Source organism: Euphorbia lathyris, chromosome 3, assembly GCF_963576675.1.
Source record: "Euphorbia lathyris chromosome 3, ddEupLath1.1, whole genome shotgun sequence".
NCBI classification, from domain to species: Eukaryota; Viridiplantae; Streptophyta; class Magnoliopsida; order Malpighiales; family Euphorbiaceae; genus Euphorbia; species Euphorbia lathyris.
Genome location: NC_088912.1, coordinates 77,837,133 through 77,852,187, shown reverse-complemented (window position 1 = coordinate 77,852,187; position 15,055 = coordinate 77,837,133). Strand labels below are relative to the sequence as shown.

Here is a 15,055-nt window from a genome sequence, read left to right as displayed (position 1 = left end):
CTCTCTGTCCTGCTTTGTCTGAGGACAATCTTTCTTACCAAGTTTCAACCCATGGCGCATAGGCATGAATCCTTTCTTAGCCTGGTCCATGCTGAATCTTCTAAGAACTTTGTCTATGTACGTTGCCTGACTCAAGCCTAGAAGTCTGTTGGATCTATCTCTGTAGATCCTGATCCCTAAGATCGTTTCGGCTTCTCCTAAGTCTTTCATTACGAAGCATTTACTCAACCACTGCTTCATGCCTTGCAGTGTTGGTATATCGCCTCCAATGAGCAGTATGTCATCGACATACAATATCAAGAAAGTGGATATGCTCCCACTAAATTTCATATACACACAGGGTTCATCAGGATTCTGCACGAAACCATATTCAGTTATGGCTTCATTGAATCTCTGATTCCAAGACCTAGATGCTTGCTTCAATCCATAAATGGATCTTTGAAGCTTACATACTCGGTTAGGATACTTCGGATCGATAAAACCCTCTGGTTGTGTCATGTAGACATCTTCGAGTAACTTCCCATTCAGGAAAGCGGTTTTAACATCCATCTGCCATATCTCATAGTTATACCATGCAGCTATGGCTAGTACTATCCTAATGGATTTGAACATAGCAACTGGTGAAAAGGTTTCATCATAGTCAATTCCTTGGATTTGTCTATAACCTTTTGCCACCAGTCGCCCCTTGAAGGTGTTATCGGCTTTTAATTTGAAACACCACCTGCAGCCAATCGTTTTAACACCCGGAGGTGGATCCACTAAGTTCCACACTTGGTTATCACGCATAAACTGCATTTCAGCCTCCATAGCTTTACGCCATTGATCTGATTGTGGGCTTTCAATAGCCTCTTGATAGGTCTTGGGCTCATCCTGGTCATCGACCATTATCTCCCCATCATCAGTCACGACAAAGCCGTACCTCTCGGGCTGATGACGTGTCCTATCAGACCTTCTAGGTTCCTGTCTAACTGGATCAGCCTCCTCAATTTCTTGAGGACCTAAATCAGTTACCTGAGCATCCTCAACATCTGCTGTAGGATTCAATGAGTCTTGAATCTCAGCGAGATCAATATTGCTCCCACTGTCTACTTTGGAAAGGAATTCCTTTTCCAAAAAGACTGCAAACCTAGCCACGAATGTTTTATTCTCTGCTGGGTTGTAGAAGTAATAACCCTTAGTTTCCTTAGGGTAACCCACGAACTGGCATTTGACAGATTTGGACTCTAGTTTTCCACTCATCAATTTCTTGACATGTGCATCACAATTCGGCCTGTCCATAATTCATATGGTGTTCCTTCAACTGCCTTGCTCGGTGTATTGTTAATTATATGAGCAGCAGTTTCCAAAGAAAATCCCCAAAAGGAGATAGGGAGAGAAGTTTGACTCATCATTGAGCGGACCATGTCGAGCAGGGTCCTATTCCTCCTTTCTGACACTCCATTCCATTGGGGTGTACCAGGAGGAGTGAGTTGGGATACAATCCCACACTCTCTCAAGAATGAGACAAACTCTTGGCTCAAGTATTCGCCCCCTCTATCAGACCGAAGCGCTTTTACTTTCTTGCCAAGTTGATTTTCTACTTCATTTTTAAAATCTTTAAATCTCAGAAGAGTTTCAGATTTATGTTTCATCAGATACACATACCCGTATCGGCTATAGTCATCTGTGAAGGTAACAAAGTATAGAAAACCAGATCTAGCACCGGTGCTCATTGGACCGCATACATCTGAGTGTATCAACTCCAATAGCTCTGTGGCCCTTACACCAGTTTTGGTGAAAGGCGCCTTTGTCATCTTCCCTCTTAAACAGGATTCACACGTGTCATAAGACTGCATGTCAAATGACCCTAGCGCTCCACTAGAGTGAAGCCTAGTTATGCGTTTCTCATTTATGTGGCCAAGACGACAGTGCCAGATATATGTAGGATTCAGTTCATTAGTCTTAATCCTTTTAGCGTTTATGTTATAGATTGATTCACTACGTTTTAGATCAAGGATATACAAACCATTTTCTAGAAATGCGGTTCCATAAACAATATTGCCACGATGTATAGAAATCCTACCACGTCCAATATTAAAATTAAAACCGGAAATATCCAACATAGAAACTGAGATAATATTCCTGCGCATTGCAGGCACAAAACAACAATCTCTAAGTTCTAAAACTAAACCAGTAGGCATCTCTAAAGTGTAATCTCCGATCTCCAAGGCCTCTACACGAGCACCATTTCCGACTCGAAGATCCACTTCACCAGATCCTAACAACCTCCTATTTCTCAGTCCCTGCACATTTGAACAAATGTGAGTACCACATCCAGTGTCTAAAACCCAAGATGTAGAAATAGCCAGATTTATCTCAACAACATAAATGCCAGAACCAGAAGCTTTAGCCTTCTGTTTCTCCCTTAGCTTTGGACACGTGTTCTTCCAGTGTCCCTTCTCATTACACTCATGACAGATATCATCTGCCAAGGCCAACCTACCTTTAGGAGCTGCCGCCTTGTCTTTGACTTGGCCTTTTGGGCGTTCGCCTTGGACTTGGACTTGGCCTTTCCCTTAGGCGTGTTCCCTTTGTTGGCTGGTAAGGTAGCAATCAGTACAGATTCCTTCCACTCGTGTCTACAAACCTTTTGTGAGTTCATAGGACAGTCAAGGAAATCAGTCCCTGAAAGTTTTTCCTTTTCCAGGAGTGGTCTGAGTGAGTTGTTGCTTGTTGCATTCATTATTTCTTTTATGTAACTTGGTGATTTTTATCTACGTGAAAAAATTACATTAGAGTTAGAATAAAGGGCTTAAGCCAAAGATCAAATTAATAATCCATTTTAATTTGTTATTGGTGATATTTATTTGGCTGTCTTGACCAAGATCCACAATCCATTAATAATAGACCGAGCTAGGGCTCCGCCGTCGACCATTGACGATTTGGTAGGATAAACTATCCAATCCTCCACAAGGACTCTTGGTTTGATGGGCTTTGTGACACTTAGCCCATCTGTGCTTAGGGCCCGCTCTGAGCTAATGCTACCCACGTTGAGTCCAACCACCATACATATGTTAGCCATACCGAAGTATCCTAACCCTCGACGGCCCACTAATTACTACAGCATACCTGCTAGGGCACATCATACACTGTAGCACTAGCTGGGAGGAAGAGGTGTGAATCTGGAAAGCACTTTTAAGCAACTCAATATTTCATTATCCGGATTAATTAAGTGATACGGCTTTAACATATAATTATCGCGGGTGATGATCTGGTGATCGTTGCTACTTATATTTCATGTTATACTAAGCAATTGTATAATCAAAATAAACATAGAGACTCTATGGGCCTTATAATACATCCTAGTGAAACTAGATAGACTATCTAATCTTCACGGGCTTGCTTCAAGTCTCATTGGGCTCCCACCATGGGCTTGGACCATCTGGGCTTCTTCACGACCAATTACAATTTTATGAATAGAACCTATTCTAAAATTACATTAATGAAAGAATGGCACGCAGGCCATATTTTCCAAAATAAATTAAATTACAAACCGACTTTAATTTAGGGCCCATAGAACTCTATAACACGTTGCTGCACGGTAAGACATACAAATATAATGCATGATCATGGCATTCCAGAACATCTAATAAAGTTAAGCCGGGTTACTTAGGGTGAAATCGCCAATTTTACCATATGTGACTAAGGCCCATAAAGGCCCAAACGGTTAACATCCATTTGTATGGAAAATTACAATTTCGCTCCCACTGAATTTTAGGGTCGTCACATATCTAAAATTTAGCCCTTCCAATTTAAACCGGTGTCACGGTCTATTGGGCCAATTTCACGAATTAACCATATTCAATTTTACACAAATTATCAATTCGATTAAAATTAAATATGCATGCCAATCAAAAATGTTTTAATACCAATTAATTTTCATTCAAAACACGTTTAATAAATTAAACGGTATTAGGGCCCTGATTTTATTAAAATTACCCGTGAAAAATTTAAAGATTAAAATCAGCCCCGTTAAATCCAAAATTAGACTAATTCGGGATTTTTAACGGACCCGGGACAGTGACGGGGCTGCTGTCCGTGGACAGCAGTAGTGCTGCTGTCCGCCCAACAGCAGCCGCGGGGCTGCTGTTCGCGGACAGCAGTCCCGCGACCGCTATTTCGTGTCCGAAACTATATTTTTTTTTGTTTAAATAAATTGCTGCTCTGATACTGTATTTTTTTTTAATTTATTATTCTAAAAATAATTTCAGAACCAAACACAACAAAAAATATAGACAGAAATAAAATTGAAAACTTCCTAGAACAATTTCTACACGAGGAATTAATAGGAAATTTCAAAAACTTGATTTGGAAAAATAATAAAACCAAATCATATTAATTTTTCAATCAATCAAAACGGACTAAACCATGGCTCTGATACCACTGTTAGGGATTATTGCCAGTTAATCAACTGTAGCGCAGCGGAATTGCGGTTTAAAATTTATTTCTAATCCCTTTTAGTTTGATCTTTGTCTGTTAACCATTGATTGAATAAAACCTTTTTGGATCCTTTTAGGGATAAAAATTTACCCGGACTGTCTCTTCTAGAGACGACTGAAGAATCCACAAAGTAGTCAGATCTCCATAGTCAGGTGCACGAACAACTATTGAGTCAGAACCGGTGCTAGCCGAAGAACGGAGAAGAACTGGAGAGATAGTGAAATTTGCCAAAACTATTCCACTATGTTGAAAAGTGGTTCTGCCGAAAATTCATTACTTCCCCAAAACCAAGTAATGTTGGCCGAATATGTGTAGTTAAATTTCGGTTAGGTTTAGAGTGTTTTAATTTATATATATAGTGTATTCTTAAACCTAATTGGTTTAGGGTTAATTGGTTAATTACAAAACTAATCCAATCCTAATCTAATTACATAAATAAATACCAATAATATTTATTCTATGCAATTAATTATGATTAGATTAAATTTAATTACCCCAATTAAATAAACAACACTAATTAATAAATTAACGTATTAGTTTAATTAATTATTCACTGAATGCAATTTCATTAATTTACAAATTAATTAATTACATCCCGTAAACTAATTAATCAATTAAATACTCAACACTTAAGACCATTAATCAATTACCTTGATACAAAGTATCAATTAATCAATTAATTAACCACCAATTAATTACCTTGATATTTTACTATCAATCAATTAATTAATTTCATCTCTCCAATGTACCGTTCTATAAGTTCTAACTCAGATGTTCGATGTGCACGATCCTATGGGACTGTCCTTAGCTAGCAGTGGGCTCACGGCCCACAGACAGTAAGTGGGTTCTAGCAAACCATTACTGTCCCTAACCAAGACAGAGTTTCAGCAGTCTAAAGATGAAAAAACCCTGTAGTTATCTCTTAACTTCTTTTACCATTTGATATCGATATTATAAACTAGAGGCATGACGGCTGTCATCCTCTCTGATGTTTATGATATTTCTTGATCTAAAGTAGATTGATGAAACAGATATGTAAACTACTTATCAGGGTGTGGCCACACACTTATCAATCTCACTTATCAAGTGGCATGTGATATCATCTCATTATTACATGAGCGGTAATTCCATCACTTCAATATCAATACCAACGTGTTCACCCGTTCACCCAATCATACCCGTATTTAGCATCCTGTTACAGACCTGTTAGGCGTAAGTCAAAGTGAACCGGATCCCATATTGATATTATAATGAAATCTGGTCTGAAGATAGTTAGAGACCTACTTAAGAAAACTAATGACACAACCACCATGTAGTTTTCTCGGGCGGATCGATCCAGTCACATGTATACAACATGTACCCATATTCACAACTGACTTATCAAGTGCTATGGCTAGTATCAATTACTACCATACAGTCGTCGAATATACAAGTCCGTGGTCCTAATCATTCCCATGATAGAATGGACTTGGGATATGGTTTTACGATTATCAATCAATGGATTCTCTATTCATATTATAGCACAAGATATAAATGAACTAGGTTAATGCCTTTATTAATGTAACACAAATAGTGTATCTATGCAAGAATAATCAAAAAGCATAATACAATATACATGAACCAATGCCTAAGAACTAGGGCACACCAACATTAAAAGCGCTTCGGTCTGATAGAGGGGGCGAATACTTGAGCCAAGAGTTTGTCTCATTCTTGAGAGAGTGTGGGATTGTATCCCAACTCACTCCTCCTGGTACACCCCAATGGAATGGAGTGTCAGAAAGGAGGAACAGGACCCTGCTTGACATGGTCCGCTCAATGATGAGTCAAGCTTCTCTCCCTATCTCCTTCTGGGGATTTGCTTTGGAAACTGCTGCTCATATAATTAATAATACACCGAGCAAGGCAGTTGAAGGAACACCATATGGTTTATGGACGGGCCGAAAGCCCAACGTTTCCTTCATGAAGATTTGGGGCTGTGATGCACATGTCAAGAAATTGATGGGTGGCAAACTAGAGTCCAAATCTGTCAAATGCCAGTTTGTGGGTTACCCTAAGGAAACTAAGGGTTATTACTTCTACAACCCAACCGAGAATAAAACATTCGTGGTTAGGTTTGCGGTCTTTTTGGAAAAGGAATTCCTTTCCAAAGTAGACAGTGGGAGCAATATTGATCTCGCTGAGATTCAAGACTCACCGACTCCTACAGCAGATACTAAGGATGCTCAGGTAACTGATTTAGGTCCTTAAGAAATTGAGGAGGCTGAACCAGTTACACAGGAACCTAGAAGGTCTGATAGGACACGTCATCAACCCGAAAGGTACGGTTTTGTCGTGACCGATGATGCGGACATAATGGTCGATGATCAGGATGAGCCCAAGACTTATCAAGAGGCTATTGAAAGCCCACAATCAGATCAATGGCGTAAAGCTATGGAGGCTGAAATGTAGTCTATGCGTGATAACCAAGTGTGAAACTTGGTGGATCCACCTCCGGGTGTTAAAACAATTGGCTGCAAGTGGTGTTTCAAATTAAAAGTCGATAACACCTTCAAGGGGCGACTGGTGGCAAAAGGTTATAGAGAAATCCAACGAATTGACTATGATGAAACCTTTTCACCAGTTGTTATGTTCAAATCCATTAGGATAGTATTGGCCATAGCTGCATGGTATAACTATGAGATATGGCAGATGGATGTTAAAACTGCTTTCTTGAATGGGAAGTTACTGGAGGATGTCTACATGACACAACAAGAGGGTTTTATCGACCTGAAGTATCCTAACCGAGTATGTAAGCTTCAAAGATCCATTTATGGATTGAAGCAAGCATCTAGGTCTTGGAATCAGAGATTCAATGAAGCCATAACTGAATTTGGTTTCGTGCAGAATCCTGATGAACCTTGTGTGTATATGAAATTCAGTGGGAGCATATCCACTTTCCTGATATTGTATGTCGATGACATACTGCTCATTGGAGGCGATATACCAACACTGCAAGGCGTGAAGCAGTGGTTGAGTAAATGCTTCGCAATGAAAGACTTAGGAAAAGCCGAAACGATCTTAGGGATCAGGATCTACAGAGATAGATCCAACAGAATTCTAGGCTTGAGTCAGGCAATGTACATAGACAAAGTTCTTAGAAGATTCAACATGGACCAGGCTAAGAAAGGATTCATGCCTATGCGCCATGGGTTGAAACTTGGTAAGAAAGATTGTCCTCAGACAAAACAAGACAGAGAGAACATGGAAAAGGTCACATATGCGTCAGCTATAGGATCTATCATGTACTCTATGTTATGTACAAGGCCAGATGTTGCATTTGCACTTAGCATGACTAGCCGGTACCAGTCAGATCCCGGCGAGGAGCACTGTAAGGCAGTTAAGTCTATCCTAAAGTACCTTAAGCGTACCAAGGATCTCTTTTTAGTTTTTGGTGGGCAAGAGGAGCTGGCAGTATCAGGTTACACTGATGCAAGTTTTGAGACTGATGAGGACCAGAAACAATCACAGTCTGGTTATGTTTTTCTCCTGAATGGCGATGCCATTAGTTGGAGATCTTCAAAGCAGCCTACCATTGCCGATTCTACAACGGAAGCTGAGTATATAGCTGCATGCGACGCTGCAAAGGAAGCAGTTTGGATCAAGAAGTTCATAACTGACTTAGGTGTAGTTCCTACTATCCTAGGTGCAGTTGATGTTTTCTGTGATAACAACGGTGCCATAGCACAAGCACTTGAGCCCCGATCACACAAGAGATCCAAACATGTATTTAGAAAGTTTCACCTCATCCGGGAGATCCAAGCGAGAGGTGACATTACATTATAGGGAGTTGACACCGAGAACAATGTCGCAGATCCGTTTACCAAGGCACTTGCACAGTGCCTACATGATGGTCATACTAGATCTATAGGGATTAGGGCAATGCCTGCTTGGAACTAGTCCGAGTGGGAGACTGTTGGTGTGCCCTAGTTCTTAGGCATTGGTTCATGTATATTGTATTATGCTTTTTGATTATTCTTGCATAGATACACTATTTGTGTTACATTAATAAAGGCATTAATCTAGTTCCACTACAAGAAAAAGAGCTTTTAATGACTCAAATTTAATGTGGGTTAAAAATACACTCATTAAAAGTGTATTGTCAATACATTTAATGTGTGGAAATACACAAGCCTACTATTATTGAGTAAAATATACTTTTCTCTCAATTCCACTTAAATTTGCAGCTCATTATTTCCTCCTTTCCACAATTCTTTTGCTGCTCGTTTCCTTCCCCCCAATTTTTCCCCAAATTTTTTCAAAGGTTATAGATCCCCAATTTTTCACTTTCCACAATTCCTTTTGTCGCTCGTTTCCTTCCCCTCAAATTTTCCCCAATTTTCAAAGGTTATAGATTTAGAATTCCCCCAATTTTTCACTTTACCTCGAAGTCAGACCTAGATGGTTCTCCATTGATGCACCTTATAGAGAGATTCACACCATCAGCAAGAGTACAACCCACAACCTCCTCTAAGACCGGTTATGTCCTTCGCCACCATAGGTAACCATCCTTTCAATTTCTCTCTCTATGCTACTTTTTTTTCTTTCTCCTCTGCCCCTTTTTAGATTTGGCCACCATAATGGAAGGAAGAATCTCCAACTGAATCTTTTCTTCTCCTCTGCCTTATCTCCTCTGGTACCTCTATGGAGCTGCTTCCTGCACCACTGTTACATTAGTTCAGGTATCGTTTAGGTTTTAGTTTCTCTGAAATTTTTTTGATTCTATATATGTTTTATTGTTCACGTTAATTTACTAGTGTGATGAATGGGTTTTGAGTTGGATTTCACGTTTTAGTTTTAGAGTTTTGGCCAGTTCTACTTTTGCTCAGGCGTTGCTTTCCATCGCTCCACCCTGCAGGGTTGTTTGCCCAGCCTGGTACCAACTCCGGACTTGATTTGATTAAGGAAGAATCAATGGGAAATTCTTCCGGCCAATCTAATCGGTGATTCCTGTTTATTAATCTCTTTCTTTGTTATGCCAATTTGACTGTCTTTTCTTAAGGTTTTTGCAGCTAGTATAAAGAGAATTTTTAACAATATCCAAATCCAAATGTTAGTTTTGCTGAATTTTATGATTGTGCCTTTAGGAGTCTGGGTGCTCGGATTTAAGAAGCATACTGAGTCATATGTTAAAGTCATTGGAATAGATCATGATTAGGAGGGGATTCCAAAGAACTATTTTATTCTATATAATATTTAGAATCATGGTTTTTTCGATTATATTACAATCTTAACACTGAAATTTCATAATGTTATTTTCCTAGATAATGGAATCCAGAAAAAGTAGTTCCCTTAGTTCACTGAACTTTAAAGATATCTCATTAGGTTCTTGAACTTGCTAAAAGTGAGTTATTTACCTTTTGAAATTGTTTAGAGTGATCTAATTTCCCTTGATTTTACTTAAGTGATACTCTCTTCAACTTGTTCAAATCAATACTTTGCTATGCCACTTAGTATTTAGGAGGTCAATCATCTCACCTTAAGCAAGGTCAGGAGGTTAAATGAACATTTTATTCATCTGATTATTTAGCCCAATTAGAGGGGCGCATGTCAGTAAGCCATCTAGCCAAAAGATAATAGAGACTAGTAGTACGATACCCATATCTCCCCTTGATGACACCAACTCAACTTATAAGGCTGTAAAATCCCGATAACTAACTGTTGTAAACAACATATGATCAGTGACATTAGGAAGCATTTAATGTCAAGTTTTGTTTTTGTATGAGCAATATGAGCATGGTGCTAAACATGAACATTTATGAAAAAACGTGAAAATCTTTAAAGTGAAACGTCCACTCTTTGAAAATGAACATTTGTGAATAATTCCAGTATATGCTGGGGAATCAGAGAATCGGAGCAAGTGATCCTCGGAGGAGCTTATCTGTGTTCATTTCGACCCAACACAAATTTTGGTGACTACTTGACAACTACATTAAAAGCTAAATGAACTCCTACATCTTTGGTGTCAGATCATGGTTTGTTCTTCTGGTTGATGCCTCCTAAAGTTGTAGTATGGATATATTGGCATATAAGTGAATTATGCTAAAGATATTCTTTGTCTGACTCATGGTTTGTCATGTTGACTTACTAATCTAATGTAACAATTCTCCGTTGACTTTGCTTAATCATATCATCTCAGTTTCAAATTAGAAATATGCCCTTATTTTCATAGTAACAGTATAGTATTAAATTTCAGAACAGGCGAACAACTATTGTTTTGCCTATTTTTTATTTTAGAATAACTCACTCTGTTTTCAAGTTCCATAATTTCGGTTGTAGAAGACTCAAAATTGTTCTATAACTATTTGAAATTGATAATAGATGTATATACTCTTTCATCATTATTTATGCAAGCTCTTAAGTTGTGGTGTAAAATTGTTTGTATGTAATGAAGCTTTAATTTCTGCCTGTATGCAGGGGCACTTGATTTCTGGTACATTAATGGCAATGATGCACAACGAGAGAAACTGGAAGCAATCATCGTGTGAGTCTAATTTAATATCATTTTTTTTTGTCGGCATACCTAGTAAGAACATTGTGCTACCTTTATTTGCTTTGTTTAAATATTTATTTCTGTTTTACTTACAGTTCTTATATGTTTGAAATTTGATCCTTCAAATTTGATCCTTCAAATATCTTAGGCTAGTAATCAATGGAGTTAATTTCAATTTTTTCTCATGTTTAGCACCATGGGTGGCAAGTGAAATCTTACCACATCTCTTTGATAGTGATATTGGTTTTCCATTGCATTTTGGTGAAGAGTTTAACTTTCAAGGGCATATGATTTCTTGCATTATAAATCAGTTCATTTATGTTATGCTTTTGGTATACTAGTTAAGTGATTTTTTTATCAACATATTTGAATGTCCATTGCCTTTATAACATGGTTTTAATAATTAATTACTCATTTTTTTTACTTTATTAATATCTATTGGCAAATTTATTACTAGTTTGAATTTATGTTCTTTTGAATACAGCTGTGCAAAGCTTGTTGACCAACTTCTTGCCTCTAGAAAAATTTATGAAGATGTGAGACTCAAGTACATAAAGGAGTCTTTTGGGAATGGTACTTTGCATCTCGTTGGCTAATTATAATTTAGTGATGGTGGAGTTCTGATGCAGCGGAAATAAACAGACTTTCGTTCTAAACACTTGCTTGCGCACGAACAAAGCTTAAAACCGTCAACTATCGTTGAATCGCGCACGACTAACGAAAATTGGAGGAAAGAGAATAAACTCTAAAATTCTTATTAATCAATAATTGTCTTACAAAGGTGGAGGTCGAGCCTTTATATAGGCTGACAAAATAAAAACCTAATCCGAAACCTAAAAGGAAAAGGAAAACAAAATAAGAAAATTACGAAAAAACACAAAAAGGCCGATTTGAGCCCCCAAAACGACCTCGGATGGCTAAAAAACGCGTCCACCATGGGTCCGTCGACCAATGGGTTTGATTCAATGGGCCGATTCCAACAAAATTAGGATCCGAAATTGCTAAATTCCAACAACCCGTTTTATCTTCAAAATCTCAGTTTCGGGTCCGTTTTCTCCAAATAGTTTAAGGCCCTCTCCACTTCATCAAGTTCACTCTAGGCTCGATTCTTGCCAAACTTCTTATTTCCAAATAGTATTTACTCATTGTGTGTTCTTTCTTTTTCATTATTTTCAGTTGCTACTAAAAAGTGCTGCTGAAAATGGGACTAAGAGAATCTGAGTTCATGTTCTTAATAATAGAAGTGATGTTATCGATGGTACACGTGTTGGCTTTCTTGAGACTCTTGAAAAAGACCTGGCAAATTCACTTGGTATATTCTTCTTTCTATTGCATTCTTCATCAGGTGAAATTGAGTGTTTTATCCTTTTTATTGTAAATCCAATCATCATTTTAGGTGTCTAATTATTATTTGAATGCCTAGGGTACAGTTTCCATATCGACTGAATTGAAGAAGGATTTACGAGTTAATAGCAGAATGGCTGTCCTGCAGATTCTGGCAGTTGGAGTGATAATTTCTTATTTGATTTTATGGGGTTGCCGGCACATGCAGACTACCTTCGAGTTTATGTTAAAGGAGAATAATATTAGCTATTTCATTTTGAAGATTTCTCTGATGAATCTTATTACTATCTCATCAACATGGGCTAGAATAACCGATGTGATGGACAGTGAGATCAGTACGATCCAACATGGTGTTATCGATAAGTAATGGCTTTACTTTATGTTTGATTGCAAGAACAAAGGGGAAAATCTTATAAGTGTTGAAGAACGAACACAAGTTTTGGTGCAGATATCAGAGTATGATAGTTATCTTTTTTTGTCAATATGAGGAAGTGCTATAAATTTACCTAAGTCAATTTTAGTCTGAAAGGTAGTTGGTTAACATCGGTTTTCATTATTCTTCTTTTTCAGCTCACGAAATCTAATTTCATAATTCGAGTATACGATTGACCAATATTTTGTGATAGTTTTACAGATGATGGGTAAACCAAGTTGTGATAATTATTGCTTACTGATAACAAAAAAATCTAGTGTTCATATTGAACTTTACAAGGTTGACTTAGTGTTCTTGAAACCCATATGGTTCTTTAGTTAATACACCGAATATACTTTGGCCATGTGACTAACAATAGTATATGATTGTGACTGGTCTATCAATATTTTACAATAGTTCTAGCGATGATGGGTAATTATGTTACAACAATTATAGGTTGCCAAAAGTAGGAGTCTCTTATTTATGTTTAACTTTGCAAGGGTTAAATAATATTATGGGGATGGATGAGATTTTTTTATAGCAGTGTTGTCCTTACGATCTGCTCGTGGAATTATTCCCCTTTAAGCTATACGTTCCTCTGCTTAATTTTACTTCTGAAATATTGGCAGGTGTCTGCTAAGGGAGGCCTGGAAAGATAGGGAAGTTGTTGTCTTTGTTTTAGATGTTGTGGCTGAGGGTTGTATTAATGGCCTTTATCCTCATTTGTCTCAGGTAAATTGTTTTATATCTTTCCAATTTAACTGGCTCTGTTTAAAGTAGAAAGAAGACAATCCTGATCTACATGCCTTCTTCAATTTTTCTACAATATTCAACATGTGGTTGTGACATGCCATTAAATTTTCAAGTTCAGCTGAAAGTATTGTGAAATTCTTGGATTTGGAAACTTCGGAGTTGATTGGATTCACAAGACTCGAGGTAGTTAAATTGATATCAATTATGAATACCATTGAAGTCATTTTTCCGATTCCTCCTTTTAACCAATGAAGCACCTTCTGAGGTTTCCTAACCGAAAAATCTATTAAACATCCTCAATTGTTTTTTTGCCTTTGATTTGCCATCCTCGTTGTCTATACTATCAACCATGATTTGTTTCATATGCTTGAGTGAGTTTATAGTTTCTTAGTTCATAGTAACACATTGTTTATATTGTTCCATAAGCATGAGGGTTTTTTTAAGGCCTGTATGTTGGAGATTAAATTGCTAGCTTCTTCAATTCATAACCATGTAGGTTTATGATTTCTAAGAATAAATTCATGTTAATGGAAATGAAGGATATGTATGTATTTACCTTTTTATGCATGTTGGTTTATGATTAAAGTTTATTTATTCCAATATAAATATAATTCATCCTCTCTCTTGTCTAGGTACATTTGCTTAGGTTGAGAAGCAAAATGGTTCTTTAGGATTTGCTGCTGCTCCATGAAGCATCTTTTAAGGTTAGTATAGTGTAGCATGTAAATGGTTCAGTTTCTAAAGATACTTGTCTCTATTTTTGGTTTTTTAATAGTCATTTGACAAACAAGCTACTGTTTTATTTTTAATTTGTGTACAATGAATTGATTGTTGTAAAAACTTTTGAAGTGACTGTTTTATATGTAGGTTTATTAGTATCACTTACCCTTTGGTTTATGGGATTTGGATGGGATTCGTTTGATGATTTTCCCTGTTTTGAGGGAACAATCTTACTGCATACTGTTGTTTTTTTCTCTCTTAAATGGCTTTCGGGGCATCTCCTTACAAGAGAAGTGCTTATCGTATTCCCATCTGCTGGTGTTTTTGCTGATTCCTAATATTTTTTTTATTCCAATTAAATTTCTTTAGTAAATTTGTACGAAGTGTATGTGCTCTTAATTAAAAGTATGATGCTATTTCAATTATATCTAATTTAGAATAGCTCTCTTCAATCCAAATTATTATAAATATTCTTAATGCAATAATTTTTAATCATTATAAATATTTTTAATAAGAGGTTTTTTAATCATTACAAATACTTATAATGAGTGTATTTTTAATCATTATATATAATTTTTAGTAAGTGTAAATGTCCACTCATTGTAAGTTAATAATGAGCGGAATTATTCCGCTCATTAATACTTTTAGTAAGAAGGGCTTCCTCAAGGGGAAAATTCCGCTCATTAAAAACCTTTAGTGAGTTGAATTAGACTATTAGTGATGGTTTTCCCCGTTATTAAATCCCTTTTTTCTTGTGGTGTTCATTTATATCTTGTGCTATAATATGAATAGAGAATCCATTGATTGATAATCGTAAA

The 15,055-nt window shown here is 37.1% G+C and overlaps 1 protein-coding gene across 19 annotated transcripts; it reads left to right on the top strand.

Moving 5' to 3' along the window:
- Positions 1-8,700: 8,700 nt before the first annotated feature.
- Positions 8,701-14,645, top strand: LOC136221690 (uncharacterized). 19 transcript variants are annotated; one of them, XM_066009109.1, is made up of 11 exons: positions 8,701-9,197; positions 9,311-9,458; positions 10,345-10,427; positions 10,933-10,999; positions 11,493-11,581; positions 12,185-12,320; positions 12,432-12,808; positions 13,394-13,496; positions 13,636-13,700; positions 14,150-14,221; positions 14,385-14,645. In XM_066009109.1, exons 1-6 carry the CDS (start codon positions 9,044-9,046, stop codon positions 12,205-12,207), a joined length of 564 nt encoding a protein of 187 aa, XP_065865181.1. In that variant the 5' UTR covers positions 8,701-9,043; the 3' UTR covers positions 12,208-12,320; positions 12,432-12,808; positions 13,394-13,496; positions 13,636-13,700; positions 14,150-14,221; positions 14,385-14,645. The 19 variants fall into 19 exon arrangements, 13 of the variants coding, with proteins under 13 accessions (XP_065865181.1, XP_065865185.1, XP_065865186.1 ...); XM_066009113.1 differs by having other exon boundaries at positions 13,631-13,700; XR_010685265.1 differs by having other exon boundaries at positions 9,374-9,458; positions 10,345-10,490; positions 13,394-13,700.
- Positions 14,646-15,055: the final 410 nt, after the last annotated feature.